The sequence below is a fragment of the Trachemys scripta genome, chromosome 5 (assembly GCF_013100865.1).
Source record: "Trachemys scripta elegans isolate TJP31775 chromosome 5, CAS_Tse_1.0, whole genome shotgun sequence".
NCBI classification, from domain to species: domain Eukaryota; kingdom Metazoa; phylum Chordata; order Testudines; family Emydidae; genus Trachemys; species Trachemys scripta.
The window spans coordinates 107,919,404-107,941,513 of record NC_048302.1 but is presented as its reverse complement, the minus strand read 5'-3'; the positions used below and the strand labels follow the sequence as shown (position 1 = coordinate 107,941,513).

The window sequence follows — 22,110 nt, the reverse complement described above, 5'->3', positions numbered from 1 at the left end:
AACTGAAGTAAGCTACACCAGAAAAAGGCAATCTTATTCTAAAATAAGAGTTTCTACATCTAGAATTATTCCAGAATTGCTATTCTACTTCAAATTAACCTCCCACTTTGATCATGCCAACCCAACCTAATTTCCTTCTTTGACAGGGTTACTGGCCTTGTGGTTAGGAGAGAAGCTGTAGACACGCTATATCTTGATTTTAATAAGATGCAGTCCCACATAACATTCTCAAGCAAATGTGATCTAAATGAAATTATTATAAGATGAGCACACAATTGGTTGAAAAACTGTACTCAGCGTAATTATCAATGGTTTGGTGTCAAACCGGGAGTATGTATCTAGTTGAGTCCTGCACGTAATCTGTCCTGGGTCCAGTGCTATTCAATATTTCCATCAATGACTTGGATAATGGATTGGAGAAAGTGCTTATAAAATTGCGGGATGTCACCAAGCTTGGAGGAATTGCAAGCAGTTTGGAAGACAGGATTAGAATTCAAAATGACCTTGAAAAATTGGAGAAATGGTCTGAAATAAACAAGATGAAATTTAGTAAAGACAAGTGCAAAGTCCTACACTTGGGAAGTAAAACTCAAAAGCACAACTACATAATGGGGAACAACTGACTAGGCAGTAGTACCGCTGAAAAAGATCTGGGTTTAAAGTGGATCACAAATTGAATATGAGTCAACAATATGATGCAGTTGTGAAAACAGTTAATATCATTCTTTAATGTATTATTAATAGAAGTGTCACATGCGAGACATGGGAGGTAATTGTCCCACTGTGAGGCCTCAGCTGGAGTGTTATATGCAGTTCTAGATGCCACATTTTAGAAAAGATGTGTACAAATTGTAGAGTCCAGGGGAGAGCAACAAAAATGATAAAAGGTTTAGAAAACCTGACTTATGAGGAAAGATTAAAAAATTTGTCTAGTCTTGAGAAGAGAATGCTGAAGGAGGACCTGATAAGTTTTCAAATAGAATCATAGAATATCAGGGTTGGAAGGGACCTCAGGAGGTCATCTAGTCCAACCTCCTACTCAAAGCAGGACCAATCCCCCTTAAATATATTAAGGTATGCTATAAAGAAGATAGTGATCAATTATACTCTGTCCACCGAAGGTAGGACAAGAAGTAATAGGCTTAATCTGCAGCAAGGGAGATTTAGGTTAGATATTAGGATGAACTTTCTAACTATAAGGGTGTTAAGCACTAGAATAGGCTTCCAAGGCAGGTTGTGGAATCCTTGCCAGTGGAGATTTTTAGGAACAGGTTTAACATCTGTCAGGGATGGGCTAGTTATACTTGTTTCTGCCTCAGTTTGTGGGGTGCATGAGATGACCTCTCGAGGTCCCTTCCAGACCTACATTTCTATGATTTTGTGATCTTCCATGTGTAGACAAGACCTAAGTCCTATTTTAAAAACTCATTTAACAGCCGAAGAATCTTTGAAAGGCAATGAGTTCCTAAGTCACTTTTGAATTCTAAGTTCTGTAGGCACTTTTACATTTTTTTACCCAATATACCCTTTTTGTTGTATATAAAATGGCCTGCTGTAATACCTAGGCTACTAAAAATAATTTTGAAGAAGCTTTTACTGAGGATCCTTTATAACTTCACTTCATCAGCACAGATATTGGACTTCATATAAAACAATATATCTCAGGATTTTATACTACTGTTCATCACTATAGTATCTGAATACAGATGGTGACCTGAAATCCTGTTTTGTTACAAATATGTAACTTGTGGCAGATTTGTGAAATTGGGCCTAATTTCAGACCCACTGAAAGGATTTATGGTTCTGACCCTCACTATGGCAAAACTCTGTGCTTTCCACCTGAATTTCAAAACAAAGCTCACTGGGTGTGAACTCACCCAAGTCCCTCTTCCTTCCCTCCCCTCGCCCATTGTGGTGTTTGGCACTTTAGGTAGTGGGTAGCTGAGGCAGAGCAGGACCTTTGAGAATAATTAAACAAGTTATTTTATCTGAATGACGCTAAATATTAGGCAAGTAGATGACATCTGCAGTGCTGCATTGATATGTGGTTTCATCTGTTATACAGCACTAATGTAAGTGCCAATCACAAACATTTCCCCAAAAAATGTTTTATGGCATCTCTTTGCCAGGCAGAGTAAAAATAACTAGACTTTCCCTAATGAAAACTGGGCCGGGAGACCCAGGGTCTTCCCTGGGAAAATATTGGAAAATGATATGTTTGGAAAATGTGCTTTCATGTGAACAGAGAGGCTGTTAATATTTCTTTCTAACTAGGCTTGTAATTAACTTTCCAGCTCACTCCTACACCAGCCAGGAAGTGGGTCTCCATTCTTTAAAGCTCAAATGGTTTTGATCAAGGTAAACCTTAGAAAATCAGGTATCAGGGATGGTCGAGGTTGGTTTTTACCATCTTAAAAATATCTTCTGTCTTCAGTCTTGTCTGTTGTATATGTCTGACAAATGTTGTGCTACCTTTTTGTGGTATTTGTGCTGACTGAGGCCCTTTCGAATGGAGTTGGAAAATTTCAGATGGCCTTAGATTTGATTTATCTTTTATCTGAATGTTATTGTAATGTAAGGGATAGCTCAGTGGTTTGAGCATTGGCCTCCTAAACCCAGGGTTGTGAGTTCAGCACTTGGCAGCGGTATTCGAAGCGGTGCACTCTGGGCGGTTATTCCACAGCGCATCTCTTCCTCTTCTGCCGCTAAGAGTTGCGGGAAAGCGGAGAGAGTCCTGAGGCATCCTGGGTCCTGTTCCAATGCCCTGTGATGCATTGCTTCACATCCCAGCGATCTCTGTGCTTCCGTCCTCATTTGGTGCCATCTTTCAACGGTTTGTGTACTGCGCATTCTGCCTCTTTGGTTTGCAGGAATGGATCCCGTACTGTTGACCAATATGCTGCTCGCTCTGACCAACACATCACGAGTAGCAGTGGAGTTATTCCTTCAACTACAAAGGCAAGAGGAGTGCGACATTGATCTCGCCACGCATAGTAGCTACGACACAAGATTGCTTGTGGCATTCACGGAGGTGCTGACCACGGTGGAACACCGCTTTTGGGCTTGGGAAACAAACACTGAGTGGTGGGATCACATCATCATGCACGTCTGGGATGACGAGCAGTCTCTGCAGAACTTTCGGATAAGGAAAGCCACATTTATGGGACTGTGTGATGAGCTCACCCCATGAGCTTGTGACAGGAAGGGTGAAAGCTTCACTCAGGGTTGGACGGCTAAGTCTCAGCACCTGGAGGCTGAATTTGAACAGCCAGAGAACAGAGCCATTAGAAGGGTGCAGCATGGGGCCATAAGGGTCAGGGATGCTTTGAGGCAGCAATTTGAAGCTGAAAGCCACTAATATTTGGTAATATGCTTGGGAGTGCAGTGCTTGTAATGCTAGGAGGTGATTGTGATGGGCGGAGACGATGCACTGTGAAGGTGTAAGAAAATTGCCTGTTGCTTTGTAGGGCTCTGTTTGCTTTCAATTAATGGAATAAAGATTGTTTTAAAACCAAAACAATTCTTTTATTAAAAAAACAACAAGTGGAGGAGAGAGACAGACAAAAAGAAAGCCACATCAGCACTGAGGGGGGATAGGGGAAGGGAGGGTCCCAGGAGGAGGTGGGGTCCCGGGACGGTTAAAGATTTGTGTATGTCCAGGTATCGTATCCAACCTTCTCCTCTGGAGTACAGTGCAGCGGGTACTGTACTTCAGCAGGGCTAAACTGCAGAGGGACGGGTGTTAAGTGCAGTGGGTACTGGGAGTCCGCAGGGCTGGATTGTGACAGGACAGAAGTGGAATGCTGCGGGTATAGACTAGAGCCTGTAAGTTGATAGGAGTGTGTTGGTGGTGCTTGAGGGGCTCAGGGGAAAGAGTTTTGGACAGTGGCTGCAGGAGGGTGGGCGCTCAGCTGGTCGGTTTGTGTGTTAGTATCACCTGGAGTGTGTCCGCTTGGTGCTTCATAACGTTTAAGAGCCGCTTCATTCTGGCGCACCGCATTCTCCTTTCAGTCCCTCTTCTCACTGTCCCACCACTCCTTCAATTCTTGTTTTTCGGCCGCAGAGTGCATCATGACCTCATGCAGAAAGTCCTCTTTAGTTCTTTGTGGCCACTTTCTAATTTTGCCTAGCCGTTCAGCTGGCGATAACAAAGAGGCTCCCAAAGTCATATCTGTGAAGCCAAAATGCAACATTTTACAAAAGCAGTATTGTTTGCAACACACGGACAACTGATTTAAAACACAGACACTATTCACATACCTGTCACTAACTGGCTGACCCCAGGCAAGCACACATGAGCCGCAAGACCCCCAAAATGGTGCGTAACTGCAGGGAAGGGGAAAACAGTGTTCCAGGACCGTACTGTACACCGGGTATGTGGCTCTTGGGGAGAACCAGCATTGTAGGGGGGGCTTATAATCATTCCTGTCACCACATTTTCCACAGGCTGTGTTCATTATGGAAGATATCTTGCTGCTTAGGGTGAGCAGGGAACCAACGGAGGGTCGTCTTCAAGATGGTGGCTTCCGCTCTGGCCCTTATGCAGTTCGCCCTTCCTCCCTCCCCACCCCTCACTGATGACAGAGGGGTGTGGTAAAGTTACCCTTAATGGGGCAAGAAACAAAGCAGCTCTGCCAAAGTTCTGCAGCAGTGGATTGCCCAGTATCTCAATGAGAGTTTTCTGGAGATCTCTGAGGCAGATTCCTGTGAAGTGAGGGAGTCAATCAACAACCTGTTCCGCCACTCAGACTAGCATGTGATGGTACGTACATCACACAGACACAAGCCTTCTTTCTGCAACCCTCCTGCCCCCAACAGCTCGCTTCAGTGATTTGCAAAATCAAAGCCAGTTACCAGGGGCCTCCTCTCCTGTTTGTGCTTCCCCAAAATCCAACAGCTGTGACTGGCTAGCCTCCTCCGGGGTAGAGAAGAGCTCCAGGCTGCATGCATCTCTGACTTCCGAGTCATCCTCTGCCTCTGAGTCCCCCTCCCCCTTCACATCCTTGACCAAGATTTCCTCCTCCTGGCTTGGTCCACTCTTGACTGGCACATGAGCCACCGCAGTATCCTCAGTGGCCTTCGCAGTGGAGGTGTGGTCACCACTGAGTATCAAGTCCAGCTCTTTGTAGAACTGGCAGCTCATGGGCACAGCACCGGAGCAGCGGTTTGCCTCCCGCGCCTTGTGGTAGGCATTCCACAGCTCCTTCACTTGACCCTGCATTGAAGTGCGACCCGGTCATGGCCCCTTTCTGTCATGCGTCGTGAAATCTGTCCATAGGTATCATAATTCCTATGGCCGGAGCGCAGCTGGGACTGGACAGTCTCCTCTTCCCCAAATGCTGATGAGGTCGTGGAGCTCGGCATTGCTCCAAACGGGGGATTGCCTGGTGTGTGGAGCAGGCATGGTCACCTAGAAAGATGAGCTGAGACCACTGCACATGTCACCGAGCAAACAGGAAGGGGACTTGCAAAATTCCTAAGGAATTTAAGGGGTGGGGATGACGGATGGTTACCTGACGGCAGGGCAGTAGAGTTCAAACCAATGACCAGAGAGGCAAGAACAAGCATTATGGGATACCTCCCAGAGGCCAATTGCAGTGCTGTAATTGCCACGGTGTCTATATTGGCACCTCAGCGCTGTAGCCAGGAGCGGTGCCAGGGTTTTTGGTTCCCTAGGCGGGGGTCCTTCCGCACTCCCAGTCTTCGGGGCACTTTGGCAGCAGGTCTCGGAGCGAGTGAAGGACCCGCCGCAGAATTGCCGCCGAAGACCCGGAGCGCGGAAGGACCCCCCGCCGCCGAATTGCCGCCCCCCCCAAAATCCTGGTGCCCTAGGCGACTGCCAGCCCTGGCTGTAGCCCCAGCACAGAAAGCTCTTCGCAGCATTGTTTTTTTACAGCGCTGCAACTGTGCAGTTTCTGTGCACTAAGTGGTTTGGCAGTGTGTACACCTCGGGAGTTACAACACAGAAAGCTGCTTTACTTCTCAGAAACTTGCCAGTGTAGACAAGGCCTAACTTAATCATGTCATGAACCAAAGCAGTTGTGTCCTTGCCAGGATATTTGTTGATAATTAGTTTATCATTTAAGGGGAGTTGTTCCACAGGCAGAAGTCTTTTAATTGATCTTTAAACACAAGGCCCCAACAGAAGTATTCCTGGGGGATATCTATTGAATGATGTCACATGCCAAACTAACTAATTGTGCATTTCCCAAAAAATTACACACTTGCCATGAGACTGTTTTGTTATCCAGTATTGTCACTTGATATGAAGTCACACCGATGACATAATTTACCTGCTGCATAACTTGTGGGTTGTGTAGTCAGTTGCCGAATAGAACTACCTAAAGTTATTTTGGCCTGCTGCTTCACTGCCCTATGACCAGATGAGGATGTCAGTATCTAAACTACCACTGCAAAAGGACATTCAAAGCAGTTTTCAGCTCCTAGAAGAGTGTTGAAATAACTGTTGATCCAACCAAGTGGAGCTTTATCAAATGGTAATAAGTGGAGGTAAAGCACAGTAAGGACCTCCTTTGCTCTAAGAGTAAAGTGCATAACCAGTCATACACTGTGGCACCCTCTTCTTCTCTAGAAATCTGGAAACTGCTCAGTCTACCACTCCCCCTGCATCATGTGTCTCTTCTGTCTATTTAGATTGTAAACTCTTGCAGGGCCAGGATATCTTTTTGTTCTCTTTGTACAGCACCTACCACAATGGGGTCTTGGTCCATGGCTAGGGTTCCTAGGCACAATGGTGATACAAATAATAAATAATATTTTCCCATGTTTCCTGACAGGTAAATCACTTTCCCCAACTGCCTACCTTTCATTTTTGATAAACTAAAAACATACCATATGTGAATAGCATCTGTTGTGGCCTCCATTGTGTTAAGAGCTATACAATACAATTCTGTGGCGGTATCTCTAGTTGATGGAGATGTGATAGTCTTCACATAGTTGAAGGTGTGGCTAGTTGCCCATTATAAGCCTGATTTTGACCCACACGCTTACCTTTAATATTCATCTGAATGTTTAGTGTAGGTTAGAATTTTTATAGAAAATTTGGGAAAAAACTGGGCACAGTAAATTTGAGATTTTACCATTCAAAAACAAAAGTTGTTTACATCTCTCATACATATTCTTACATTTTTGACTTGTCATACTTCCAAAATGTTTGGACTTCAAAACTCTGAACTTGTTTTATTTTGTTCTTCTGCTCCCAGACAACATTAGTGACTTTTGTTGGATTGGAGGGTATTATGTAGAGGACTTTATTTAGTTATTAAAAAGCAGTTTTTATTCCCAAATGCCATACTTAAAGGATGTATCCATCGTGCCAGCTGTTTAGCTTTAATAGAAATAAAAAGATCAATAACTTGATACACATCTTATTTTAGTAAAAGTTTTATTCCTTGATTTTCAGTGAAAATGAATTATAGATTTTTTTAAATAAAAGCTTACATAGTTTGAACAAAATAAACCATGCAGATAAATGGGAGGAAAGCATTTTTTCTTTCATATGAAAGAAGAGTAGAATCAGATAGATACAGTCCTATTGTCTGTAATTTGATGGAAACTCAGTACAAAAATCTTATATAGATTCTGTTACATTCTTTCCAGATTATGTGCCATGAAACTACTGCCTTATAAACGGAATTGGGGAAATTGCAACAGAAAAGGCAATTGAGTAAACATAATTTAATTCTATCTCAAAATGCAGACAAATTAGTAGAAAATAGTAACTGTTTCCAAAAATAATACTGCAATGACAAGTATTGTCCCCCTCCCTCCACACACCCAAGGAATGATCTAAGGAATAGTAAATGTGAAATGCAAAGGTTTATAAGAATGTTGCTCCTATCACGTAAGCACGGTAAAGAGATGGACATCAGTTTCTGACTTTTTTACAGTGACTTATTAAGCAGTGCATTAAGAAATGAAGCTTGGATTCATTCATTTCAGTACAAACTGAACAACTTTAATGGTGCATGGTCTCCATTCTTACATTACAAAACAGAATATTTTCAAGCCCCGAGGAACAGAAGGAGAAAGAAGTAGAAAACTTCACTTTAAATTGTCAATTTATCTCAACCTCCATGAACTATGGACTTTTAGTATGCTATTGTGTTGGTGGCATAGGGTGTAAATTTCTTTTGTATGAAGATAGATATCAATTCTTAAATGTACATAGATATTCTGACATTGAACATTAGATTTTTGAGGGTTTTTTAATTTTTGTTTTTTAGCTCTAACCATTAAAGATATGTAAAAGTAAAAAGGAGTGTGGGAAAATAGAAGTCCACAGTCAATGTGTATGATTATGATAATTAATAATGTTTTATTAAGAGCATGTTTTGCACGTGATGTATTGATAAGACTACAGGATAAAGCTACATAAATTTTGCATAGCTCTTAAAAACTTCACAACTTTGCCTTTGCAATTAATTAACATTGCTGTAACATTTTAAAAAATGCTATGTATTAAATACAGGAAGTATCCAGGTAACACTGCAGATATGGATGCAAAAATGAGTTAATTCTCCCAAGCAATGGAAAGGTTTTTAAGAATGAGAAATGACATTAGGAATCCTGTGAACTTTACAAAAAACACATTGCCCGATGTAAATAGCCATAATATAGGGAAGGGACAGAAAAAGGGGCCCATGGGGGGAAAAATAGTGACTGTCAAGGGCAGGGGTTCTCAATCTATTTACCATTGTGGGCCACATCCAATACTACCTGTTTGGCCCTGAGGATATTACATGGGCCGCATCTCTGTGCTGATTGGGCTGCAAGCAGCCCACAGGCCACAGGTGGAGAACCACTAGTCAAGGGTACTGGAAATGGAGTCACCTGGGGTGAAAGTTTGAGTGGGATGAAATAAGCTGTGCAAGGATAAGTATGGTCTGTGGAGTAGCAAGTCCATTCCTACTCAGCTAGCAGCCTCCATACAGACTCCTATTTTGGAGGAATTTGTAATCATTCAAAAAGAGCTAAAGAAATTCTTAAAGCACTTTAAAATCAAGTTAAGATTGCAGATATGCTTCACTAACTTAACAGAGGTTAGTTGCATCTGACGAAGTGGGTATTAACCTACGAAAGCTTATGCGCCAATACATCTGTTAGTCTTAAAGGTGCCACAGGACTCTCTGTTGCTTTTTACAGATCCAGACTAACATGGCTACCCCTCTGATACTTAACAGAGGTAGAAAGCTTTACAACAACACTGTAGATTTTAAAAAGTGCTTTTTAGAAAGTCAACATATTAAAAACAAATAACAGCTGGGCAGTATAAAAGTGGACACTGAGGGGTCTTCAGATAGCCTTAACTCTGGTCGAGGTTACTACCCTGAAATCAGAAGTCAACCTTATCCATAAACTTCATCATTCCTCAACACTACCAGTCCCAGTGTAACAATATACACTGTCAGTGACATTATATACAGTTTTGTCTATCAGAATTTACCATTAGTGAAACTATTGAATTATATGATTATGTATGGTGGATATCTGCAACTTAATACAAATAGGATAAACTAGATAGCACTTTTCAAAGCTAAATAACTTAATGGTTTAAAAAGCTGTTTTCCATGCTAACTGCTTAATGTGTTTCTGACCTTTTGATCCACATTTAGTCACAACAGATAGCCAATCATCTAAAGGAAACAGGAAACACTACTTTTTAGATAATTTTTTTTTAAATTAAGCATTATTTCTTGTGAAGAAAAATGTATTTCATCCCATTAGTTTCACGCCATGTTTCAGCCCCATGTGAACAAAAGCAGCCGTGTTGGAAACCCATGGAAAAATATGGTTTAGGCTGGAAATGGCAACTTGCCCTTAACAATAGCAGTGCTATGAATGTGTCACTAAAAGAAAAGGTCCAAAACTTTTCAGGTGCACCTCAACTGCTGCCAGTTTAGTAGAAGCAATCTGCCTTTCAGTTCTTGTAGGACAAGATTTGCTAGAGTGCTTTCCTCTGCTAAAGCTTTCCCTTTGTGTATAATATGGATGATTTAGAAGAAGCTGTGTCAGCACTGATTTATACATTGACAGCTAAGGATAATAAGATATGGGCAAACATACAGCTCACCCTTTTACAGATTAACCTGCAGACTGCATTAGGCAAATTTGATGGCATTAAAAGAATTTGCCAATTTGTCTGGAAACAATTTCTCTTGTGTTGTGTCAAGGGTAACATTTCATGCCATTGTACTAATTTAAATGGCTTTGATAAATTGTTCCAGAGGTTAGACAATAGTACTGTAGATATATTTTGCCTCTTTAAAATAAAAAGGCTATTAACATAATTGTTAAATGAAATTAATTAGTTAAAATCAAAAGAGGTCTTAGGAACATAGGTTTAAAGAAAAACACACTGCAGTACAAATATTGTGCCAAAATGATTAAACAATGTGTTCAGGAAATTATATTTTGGTTTTAGTTTCTAGTAAACAGAAACACTGTTCCAGTACAGCTACAATAGTATAGTGTTTTTGTTTACTAGAAACTAAAACAAAAAATACATATGAAACTTCAGAGGCCATGTAAAAGTTGCTATATTACAATGAACAAAGATGTAATGATTTCTTATCCAAGTAAAGGGTTACCACAGGTTCAGAAAAATCTCTGAAAGTGCTTTAGTAAAAGCCTTATTAGCTCTGATAGGTAGTATGTAATGAGAAACACAAGGGGCAAAGTTCATTTGTATAATGCTCATATTCTTAGTGTTGTTCAGCTGCGTAGAAACGTGGATTTCGTATCTGAGTGGTTGTTAATTTCAGCAAAGTGTATCTTTCTTTTTTTAGGGGAGTCATGTAGTATGTATTGTATTAATGTTTTGAGTTGAAAAAAGGAATAACATCCTTCAGAGAAATGATTGTAAATTTTTCATAACTTAATACTTAAAGATTAATAATGTATGGGATGGCATTGCTGAGTTTTATTTCCAGAATTCAAGGGCTCCTTTATTACTTCCTATCTGCATATAATTACAAAGAATACAAACTATGCAAAAATCATACACTGAAGGTTATTGCAGAACAAATGCTAGACTTATTTGGAGCAGAATTAAGGAGTGTAACTAAGCAAATATGCATGCCTAGGACAATGTTGTTTCTTCATTTAAAACAATTGTAGAAGGAAACTGCCTTTAAAAAACCCTAAAAGTGGTCTCTCTTGCTCCTTCTTGCCAAGGATAGTGAAATTAACATGCAGCTGGTCTTCTCTGATAAATGGATTCTGTTAGGTCACTGAGGGGATGCATGTGACATTAAGTGATTTACAGTCCTTTACCTTAATGAAATTGTTTCAGTGAGATGACGCTGAGAGCTTTTAATGGATAGCTTTTCTTGATGTAATGAAATTGCATTCCTTTGGCATTTAATATAAGGTGCAGTTATTATTTACTGGAGCTTTCCCAGAGCTGCTGTTTTGCGCAGACAGTTCAGAACAAAAAGAGATTTCAGTGGCAGCATCAAGGCCAGAATGGCGTGTGACATTCTTAAGCAGATGAGTGTATTTGTGAGAGCGTTTCAGTTACTGTGGCCTAGCTACACAGACCCTTTAGGAGGCTTTCTTACGCAGCGTTCATCTCTTTTACCTATACCCTCGTAATCTGTTTAACAGGCAACTGGATTACAACCAGATCAGCTGTATTGAAGATGGGGCATTTAGGGCTCTACGCGACCTGGAAGTGCTGTAAGTATTGCTTGTATCTTACTTTTAACGGGAGCTCAGTATCTAGGGAGTACTAATGTAAAAGCTTATCTGCTAGCTGCAGCCTGGTGACAAAATGGTCTAGTGAAAAGATGTCTTAAAATAATCCACTGTGATGTGTTGTAAAATGGTAAATATATATATAAAGACATATTATTTTGCTCACCCAGAAAAGTATTTCACAAAATAATCAGATGACATGTATTGTAAGAAAGAGACACTTCCTGAAAAAAATAGGTACTAATGCATCCCTTTATTTTTGTAAAATATTTTTCATTGTTGAAGTGCTACACACTTTAATATTGCTTTTGTTATGTAATCTCATGTAGCTAACCTCTATCTGCCTCTTTATATCAAAATGATAAATATCTTGAATACATTTGTAATGCTAACTGTTTTCACCCAGCTACTTTTTCAGTAAACAGAACTGTGATATCTGATATGTAGCCTGTCCATCCATTATTAAATGCTTTACAACTGATTTTTTTTATACACAACCTATTTATGGCATTGATTGAAGGATTGGGTTGCACGTTGTCTTGCTTACTTTTTTCTCATGTTGAAATTGCTGTCAAATGACGATAAAGGTAACAAAATAATCTACAATGACCCTTGACCTGAAAATAGTAACTATGATGAGTAAAAAGTCTAATTCCCAAAGAATTTGAGGCGCAAGGTACATTCTTTAAATATTTCTTCTGTCATTGAAAGTGTCACATTCCTTGGTTACTTTTATACATTTAAAGAAAGCAGGATACTTTGTTCTCTATCAATAATAGTGCTTCTCTGGATGTCGTTTTAAATCACCCTTGCTTCAGACGACTTGGAAACCCAAAGCTAAATTAAATTGGTGGGAGGAGAGAGCGTTAAGTCTTAACTTAATTTTTGTTAGTAATTATGTAAAATCAAGAAGCTTTTCTGAGAACACACATTATCTTTTTATGGCTAGACTCCAAAGGATAAAATGTGAGCAACTTAGGGAAAAGGTGGCAGTTATTCAGCAGCTATTGAGCTAATCTATGATTACTATGAGTGGATAGCTGTGACTATTTATTTGTTTTTAATTTTTAATATTTTAATCACATTTCTTGGTTTTAAGTCATTAGAGTCAAGTAACCAGATAACCCAAATGTTGCTTTGTCTTTTTAAAAATGTATTAAAATACACTGCTTATTTGATATTAACATATGTGAATTGTAAAGTATATAAATGGGTGGTTTGTCAGAATACCATTTATACAAGTGTGTGATTTTTATCCGCACTTTCCAAGGAACTCACCTGTATCACAGGGTAACTTATATTTTCATAGTGCTGGTTAGGGCGGTTATCATCTTACCTTATTTTAAATATATAGCCTCCTTTAAGACTGCATTTTATATATGTCCAAAAGAAATGAATTTTGAATGTGTATTTTAATTAAATCAAATATTATTTGTGCTGCTTTACTGCCATTATTTTTACTGATCAAAACTGGTAAAAATTCCCATAGATTTCAATGGGCACAGAATCAAATCCGTACAAATTAGTAGTATTGCACCACAAAGGCAGGTAATCTTGCAGTATTTTGTGCCTGAATATACATATGTTATTACCATTAGTTAAATATGTAAATAAATTGGACTCTTGAATTAAACCATTTGATTCAATAAACAATATTATAGAAGAACTTAAATTACAAACAAGGTTGAGACAAATATGTTGAATGGAACTGTAAATTGCACCTTCACAGCAGGAATATTGTCTAATAAATAAATAAAAGTAAAAAAAAAAAGAAGAAGATATTCAGGTCAGTCAATAGCCTAATGTACATTGAATAATTAGGAAAGCTAAATATATTGGTTTTGCATTTGATTGGATTTATTCTGTCTATATGAATATTGTGCATGGAATGCGTATCTTCTATCAAAATACAAGTGTAGAATAGAGCTTTTAGTATGTCCTGTACCCTGATTGAATCGTGTTTTAAAATTTTTGCTGAAGTGACACGTCTTGTACAGTTCTGAACAAAAAAAAACAAAAAAAAACTTTCCATCATTGGAAACTTGCGGAGGTTCAGAGGTGGTTATAATTAAAGGGATGCAGTCAACATGAAATCTAGACAATTCAAAAGAAGAGTTAAAAGTAGTTTCAGGTACTACTACTGGCAGTGAATCCTCAAGAAAATTTCTGTGGCTTTAAGTCAAATTTCCTATTTTTTAAAATGTTTTTTTTTTCTCCGCTGCAGCTGTGTGACTGAAGCAAATGGGGGAAACTGATTATGCAGGGGTGATCCTGGCAATTCACACAATGCTGTTAAGTTCAAAAAGTAAACAAACTGCAAAAATAGAAACATTATCTTTCTTTAATCTCTTTCAGCCATCAGAATTTTGGGGGTTATGTGTAACAGTAGTTGAAAATATTTCACATAGAAGCATGATTTTTTTTTTAAGTTGGCAGTGTCCCTTTAATGAAAGCCACAGATTTGGGTTATTAGATGGAATTGTTTATGGTCTAATCCATTAAGTTACTACTAGCTACTGTTTTGCTGTACTGCAGCAATTAAATCCACAGAATTAAATTGGTGCAACATAAGAGGAATACAAGAACAGTCAAAGAAAGAAAGAATTAGTTAAATAACCAAACACCAGAAATACGATATTGATCATTAAAAATGTTTATAAAATCTGTTCTATTTAAGTAGTATAAGAACTGCATAAATCCTCACTGGTTTGCGTTTCCTTTTTTAAAAAAGGTGTACCTTTGAAGTCACCCATTAATAAGTCATGCAGGGAGAGTCATAGGAAATGTATATTTTTCATTTGGACATTGTGACAGAGAGTCATATAAAGACAGTGATCATATTACCATTTTAGACCCTTTTCTGGCAGTCTCACCTTTGCAGTAGCCCTATGCAAAATGTCACTTCTTTCAAGTAGGGCACATGTCCTTGTCATCTTTTTTTCCTTTCTTCCTGATTCTACTCCTCATTGGTTTCTGTACCCCTCAGGGCACACAGAGGAGTTACCTTGTGTGTGGGTGAAGAGAACATTTAGGAACAGAAATCAGTAAGCACACTGAGGTAAATTTGCAACACATTGCACCAGAAATTAACTCACATAGCTACCATTAAAGCTAATTGGAGGTGCTCAACCTGATTCCATTTATGGTGCTGGCAATTTACCCTTGTGTGTTTCAGAAGTACTTTGAACTTTTAATGCAAAAGTCTTGAGAAACCAGCACAAATTATGCAAATTATGCTTTGTGTTTTTAAAAAATACAACTGAAACACTTGCTTTTTCAAAAAGGAGCGCAAAGATTCAGCCAATGGAATTCTCAGTTCATTAGAGTTGATTAGCTAAAGTGCAAAATAACCTTTCAAATAAACAAGTTGTAAGACAAAAATATGGGGGAATATTAACTCTTTAAATCTTTGTTCTAGAGTCAAGCTTGTCTTCTTTTTATATCAAACTAAAGATAATAGTTAGATGCAAGATATTTCATAAAGTTTTCATACATTATTACTCATTCTCTTTGCAATTAATGTATGCTAAGACAACTCTTTGCTAACCAAGTATTTATTTACTTAGATTTATTCACTGTGCCTGTGCCAAGTCGTAAGCACATTGCACAACATACATAGAACTATTCTGGTAAAATATTAAGGCTCCCAAGAGGTCCATACCTTATACAGAACAAGTCACCTAAAATCATCCTGCAACTCTCCATGGCAACTACCAACCTCATCTCCCACATAGTGTCAGTAAGCCTCCGTGTCATCCTTCCCAGGACCACCTGGGGCAAGTGGATCTTGCAGCATGTCTTCAAAGTGATCAAATCTGGGCCCTGAGGAACCAGAGTGAAGTGAATTCCAGAACCAGGGGATCCCTCTCTGAGAATGTCCTGCCACCAGCTGTCCCCTGCTTTATACTAGGATGGCATTCCCACCTTTAATACTTCAGATGATCTCAACATTTGCAGTGACTGACAGGGAGACAGCCTTTCAGGTAGCTGGGGTTTGAATTACTTGGGACATAAAGGTCAAATACCAACACTTCATCTGGAATCCATTGGCAGCCAAGGCGGCTCACACAGCACAGGTGTAAACGCTCTTTTTCTGAAATCCCGCTTTTAAAAAGCAGGCCCCTGCATTCTGCACTAGCTGTATTTTCTCCAAAATCATAGCAAATTTGTATCTCAAATAATACCATCTAATTTTCTTCAGAAATGTTTGGACAGTATCTGGAATCCTGATAACTTCAACATGCTAAGTTGAATCTTTTTGTATTTTGCAGCACTCTCAACAATAACAACATCACTCGACTTTCAGTGGCAAGTTTCAACCACATGCCCAAACTCAGAACCTTGTAAGTAGTCCCAATGACAATAGCTGTCTGTTCTGTTAATCTAGTGTGTTCACCACTCCACTATTTCTACACAAGTTTTGCTAGTGGTTCTGAAAAGGCATCTAGATGGATTTGGGGGCAAGAAAGGGAAAAAGTGCAACTCAAAGATCTCTAGGTTGAGATCCACTCCAGCAGCATAAGGGCACTATGTGAATCAATTGCAGAGAAATCTTTGAGGTAAAATTAACAAACCCCCCAACCCAAGGGAAGTAAGTGAGACCCATGAACTAGAGACCCTTGTATCAGTTGTGCAGGGTAATGGGGCCACTGGATCCACAGAAATGCAGCTGCCCTTGTCATTTCTCTATCCTGCCACAAATTGCAGGAGTGCCCTCCACACCATACAGGAGTTTCACCATCTAGAGAAGAAGGTAGACACTACTCTGCACATTATAACTTAGGGTGACCAGACAGCAAATGTGAAAAATCGGGATGGGGGTGGGGTAATAGGAGCCTATATAAGAAAAAGAACCAAAAATTGGGACTGTCCCTATAAAATCGGGATATTTGGTCAACCTATTATAACTATATCTAAAAATAGGTGCATTTGAGAATGAAAAAAAAATGTTTTACTTTGAGCTATTCAATAGGTCACATTTCATTTAAGAATAAGGAAGGATCTTTGATTGGCTGTCAGATGTGATAAATGGGAAATCTTTATGCTTTTATGACTGCACTGCTAGCAGACCTAATTAAACTAAACTGGCTCTCCAACATTCTTTGTAACAAAAAATTATAGCATCAACTGGCAGTGCTGTTATAATTAAGGTTGTGTCAGCATTTACATTAAGGCCCCAATTTTTAGCAGTTATGACTGAAACATAAGCATATGCTTCAGGCTACTAAAATGAAACAAAGAAACTATTCATTCAAGTTCTAGCCTTTTTTTAAGTTTATGCAAAAAACTAAGGATGGCTTTTTTAAAAACATACAATTATTATATAATTAACATATAATAATATAATATTTTAGGGCCGATCCAGGCAGAACTCCCACTGAAGTGAAAGATGGGTGAAATTGAAAGTAAATGGGATGCTTGCTTGAAAACAAAAAAGGTCAATATAGGACCATGGATGGTACTTATATAACCCAAAATGGCCTTGATTTAATTTATTTTTATTTATTTTATTTTTTTATGTGGAGGCCATTTTGGATTACACAAGTATTGTGAAATCAATGGGCATAGTCAACTGTGTAAAGTTAAGTATTTTTTTCAAGATCAGGTCCTAGGTTCATCCAGTGGTTCTTAAACTGTGTAGTCCATGGACTGCCAGTGATCAGTGTTGTATTTATAATGTATTCTGACTGTGCACCTAGGGTTGCCAGGCATCCAGTTTTCAACCGGGTTCAGGGTGCAGGCGCTTACCTCAGGCGGTTCCCGGTCGGCGGCGCAGCAGGGCTAAGGCAGGCTCCCTGCCTGCCCTGGCTCCACACAGTTCCCAGAAGTGGCCAGCATGTCCCTGCAGCCCCTAGGTGAAGGGGCAATCAGGGAAGCTCCGTGTGCTGTTCCTCCCCCCCTCCCCCAGCGCCGGCTCCGCAGCTTTTATTGGTCAGGAACTACAGCCAATGGGCGCTGTGGCGGCGGTGCCTTTGGGCGCGGACAGCATGCAGAGTGGCCTGGCCCATCCGCCTAGGAGGAGCAGGACATGCTGGCCGCTTCCAGGAGCCACGCAGAGCTAGGGCAGGCATGGAGCCGGCTTTAGCCCCGCAGTGCTGCTGACTGGGAGCCACCTGAGGTAAGCACCTGAACTCCCTCCCTCCCGCACCCCAACCCTCTGCCCTAGGTTTGATCCCCTTCCCGTACTCTTAACTCCCTCCGAGTCTGTACCCCAACCCCCTGCCCCAGCCCTGAGCCCTCTCCTTCATCCCAAACCCCACATCCCTGGCTTCACCCCAGAGCCCACATCTCCAGCTGGAGCCCCTTCCCACACCTCAACCTCCTGTCCCAGAACTGAGCTCTCTCCCGCACCCAAACTCCCTCCTGGAGCCCACACTCTGCACCCCAGCCCCCTGCCCCAGCCCTGAGCCCCCTCCTACACCTCAAACCACTCATCCCTGGTCCCATCCTGGAGCCCGCATCCCCTCCTGCACTGCAACTCCCGGTCCCAGCCCTGAGCACCTTCCTTCACTCCGAACCTCTCAGCCCCAGTCTGGAGTCCCTTCCTGCACCCCTAATCCCCAGCCCCATCCTAGAACCTGCATCCCCAGCCAGAGCCCTCCCCCCCACACAAACCCCAACCCCTTGCCCAGCCCACACCCCCAGCCAAAGCCCTCACCCCCTCCCGCACACCAAGCCCCTCCCAACCCAGTGAAAGTGAATGAGGGTGGGGGAGAGCGAGCGACGGGGGGCGGGGGGATGGAGTGAGTGGGAGCAGGGACTCAGAGAAGGGGTGGAGCCTCAGGGAACGCGGGGCAGGGGTGTTCGGTTTTGTGCGATTAGCAGTGTCTATACCTCACTATATATATTTACTTAAACTTTATTTCAACAGTACAAGTGGCATTTAGGCAATAGACTATAAGAGTGATTTTAGTCTTTTGCAAACTTGCATAAAGATTTTTGTGGGATGGTTGTTCAGCTTAAAATTTATTATATAAACAAAAGAAAGTCAACACAGAATGCCCTCCATCATAACTGTGACATTTAGCTGTAACAATAAATAGCTAGAGGACAATTCAAAAGAGAGATTTGTCCCTCTAATCCCACTTACACTGATATTACACGTGTAACTGCATTGCCTTCAATGGAGTTACTGTTGGGTTTGCACTGATGTAAGCAAGTGCAGAATCAGACACTATGTCCTTACCCAGTGCTGGCCATGTATTGCATGCATCATATTGTATGCTGTATCTCTCTGCTACAATACCCACACCATCATAAAAATAGTTAAGGAAAATACATCAATTTTAACTTTAATTTTTAGTTCTCTGTGAATGGAAATAAGAATCAATTAAATCATCTTGCTTTTGTTGGTTGTTTCCACAGCTTTGATGTTACTTAAATAGGTTTTTAGTGGGTTAATTAGCTTTCTCAGCTGAGTTCTGTTTTTTTTAATATCCATTACAATTATTTGCTTAGAATTGAGCACATTAGCTAAAAAGCACTAAAATGATATTACTCTGTTATGGATGATTCTGGGAGTAAGGTTTTGATTTATAGCTTTGAATGTCCTTTTCTTTAGTTTGAAAAAACAAAAAACCCAGGCTGAAGTAATTTACCTAATTTAGTGAATACATTTGTCTGATATTTTATCAATGGCAAAGTGCTTTTTGGCACTTGGCAAGGAGCCATGATCTTGTGTAGGTCTCTGCCAACAGAGAGGCAACTTACTTAATTCCTTCACTCACTGCCATTTGGTCTTTTAATTTCAGGCATTGCTTTGAATATGAGTCCCTAGGAGCCAAAGGCAGCTAATCCCCTTTTCTGTGATTAAACAAAAGGAGAGAAAATCAGGAAGGGATGTGAAAGAAGGTGTTTTATATTGCATTATTATTCTGTCTTGTTCAGCAGCAAAATGAATATGACCTGCTAAAAGGATTTTGCAAGTAGTTTCTATAGAGACTAATAACAGCCAGACTTACTGATATCTCTAATTGGAAGCCAAATCTTTTATTAGCTTTTTTTGTTGTCAGTATATTACTGTGATAAACCAGTCTACTTTAGACTTTTTTGATTTATTGGCCTTTTGTACAGAGCTAAGCTAAAGAACTCAAGAGCTGTTTTCAAACTCTGGTGTATTTGCTTTTCTCTTTTAGGAGAGAGGGAAGAAACTGTAGATACTCAATTTTGTGATAGCAAACCTAGTTTCTTATTAAACTAATTAGAATAACCTAAAAAGGCTTTTTGCTACTTAAATGTTAATAAATAAAGCTACGTGACTCTCCAGCTTCAAATGAAAAATTTAAAAGATCGATTCCTCATTAAGGACTTCTTATTAGTAAATCTTCCAGATCTGTAAAACTCTGTCACTCAGGTTTTTTGCTAATTTAAACATATTGACTTGCTTCCTCTCATTCAGTCGACTTCACTCGAATAATCTCTACTGTGATTGCCACCTGGCTTGGCTATCCGATTGGCTGCGGCAGCGACCCCGAGTTGGCCTGTACACACAGTGTATGGGCCCATCCCACCTGAGGGGACACAATGTAGCAGAGGTTCAAAAACGAGAATTTGTCTGCAGTGGTAAGGGAAACAAATTCTGCAACAGAGCTCTGATTTAATGCATGTTTAACACCAGTTTAACAGAGATTGTAATGATATGCACTGTACGCTGTTTCTAGCTCTACAGAGTCTAAAAATGTTGTTTGAAAACCTGTTCATTTATTTTGGAGATATACATGGCTCTAATGTGGGTAATTGTGTTCCTATGTACTTTATGTAAATGATTCATACACACACACACACACACACACACACACAAAATACATAGCAACACTATATACATACCTTTCTAAAAACAAATATTTGGAGATGGGTGACTATGAAATTGAAATCTAAATGTACATTTTGAGACAGTCAGGAAGCTTTCTAAATGGAATGACTCTGTTCTTTTTAATTTACAGGCTCTTTGTTCCCTACTTCAGTATTTTCAACCGTTTTCATAAACTCCCCACTCCCCAAAGAACCCCTTTTGGAATACCATTTGTATGCTTTAGCAACTCTGGTTGTTTTCTGAAGTGAAATAATGAAATGACTAACAGTTCAGTACTAACCACTTTTTCTTTATTCATTTTTTCCCCATCCATTCATAGATGAGGAAGAAGGCAAGTTCATGTTTCTTTTTTTAATAGTTTTAGACTTGGATTGAAAAATATCTGTAAACTTTGGTTAATGTTTCTGATTCCCAAAATTCTTATGAACAATAGCATATGTGCAACTGTATCTGCTGTATTTAAACACTGATCTGCGAGTTTTACCATGCAGGCAGACCTTTGTGTCCAGCAGAGCCCCGTTGATGTCGATAGAGCACCACACAAGCACCAGGATCCATCCATATAAATCTTGTAGGACTAAGGCTTAATGAGTGCATTCCCAACTTGAGTATAATGCCTCCTTGCTCCACAGATTCTGCCTTTGGGTGCATGTGCAGGGATCTCAGTGAAACCCTGTTCGTACACCTGAGAATTTGTCTTTAAGTGAATATCTCTGAACATTCCCATTGTAAATCCCTATTTTGGGGGATTTATAACTTTGCACCTTGATATACATGTCTTAGCCCTGGATCAATTTATTTTTATTCAATAACATCAATTTGAATATTTTTTTACATTAGGAGTGTAACAACAGTAGCATAGGTATATTTGTTTTAGTTACCTGTTTGCTCTCTTGTAACTCCAGAATAATGCTGAAATTTAGATATTGTAAACTGCTAGCTCAAAAGACAAGTCTTTTTTGTTAGTGTAATTTTAACAAAATGGATCTGTTAAAGTTTGAAATACTGAACACGCAGAGCAATTAGTTTCTAATTGCCAGTAGAACAAGTTTCTAGGTGAAAGTATGACATTAGAGAATTGAGAAGGAAATGTTAGTCTTACAGTCATGATTCCAAAGTGGGCCATCAAACTATTTTCTGTGGGTTACAAAATTTTCTCCAACTTTCAAAAACAAAACAAACAACAAAAACCTCCCCAGTTTCTCACCCTCCTGAATTTAAATAGCTACAGTAATTAAATTTACTGACTATACTGGGGGACGTGCAATTTATGCATTTTCAATAATATGTATAAATTATACTTCATGATCTACTTTCTGAATATTACATTTAAATGTAGTGAATATAAATGCCAACCTTGATAACATAGGGCACAATGAACTTTGAAACTATTTAGTTATGAATTACAGCAATATGAGTCAAGATGAGGGGTGATCAGGATTTTGTGGGGTATCTTTGCATTTTTGGCTGAAATAACACACAGGGTCAAATCTTGATTCCATGGAAGCCAATGGCAAAACTCCCACTGAACTGTATTGGGCCAGGGGGTTCACTTGAAATGCTTTTGGATTCTGGGTATG

General features: G+C 39.8%; 1 protein-coding gene across 7 annotated transcripts in view; it reads left to right on the top strand.

The window, feature by feature from the left end:
* SLIT2 (slit guidance ligand 2) overlaps positions 1-22,110 on the top strand; it is a 419,653-nt gene that overhangs the window by 254,827 nt on the left and 142,716 nt on the right. For all 7 annotated transcript variants that reach the window (XM_034771222.1, XM_034771220.1, XM_034771221.1 and 4 more), the window contains exons 6-8: positions 11,629-11,700; positions 15,990-16,061; positions 20,117-20,280. In XM_034771222.1, the coding sequence (XP_034627113.1) occupies positions 11,629-11,700; positions 15,990-16,061; positions 20,117-20,280 (308 nt within the window). The remainder of the gene's footprint in view (positions 1-11,628; positions 11,701-15,989; positions 16,062-20,116; positions 20,281-22,110) is intronic.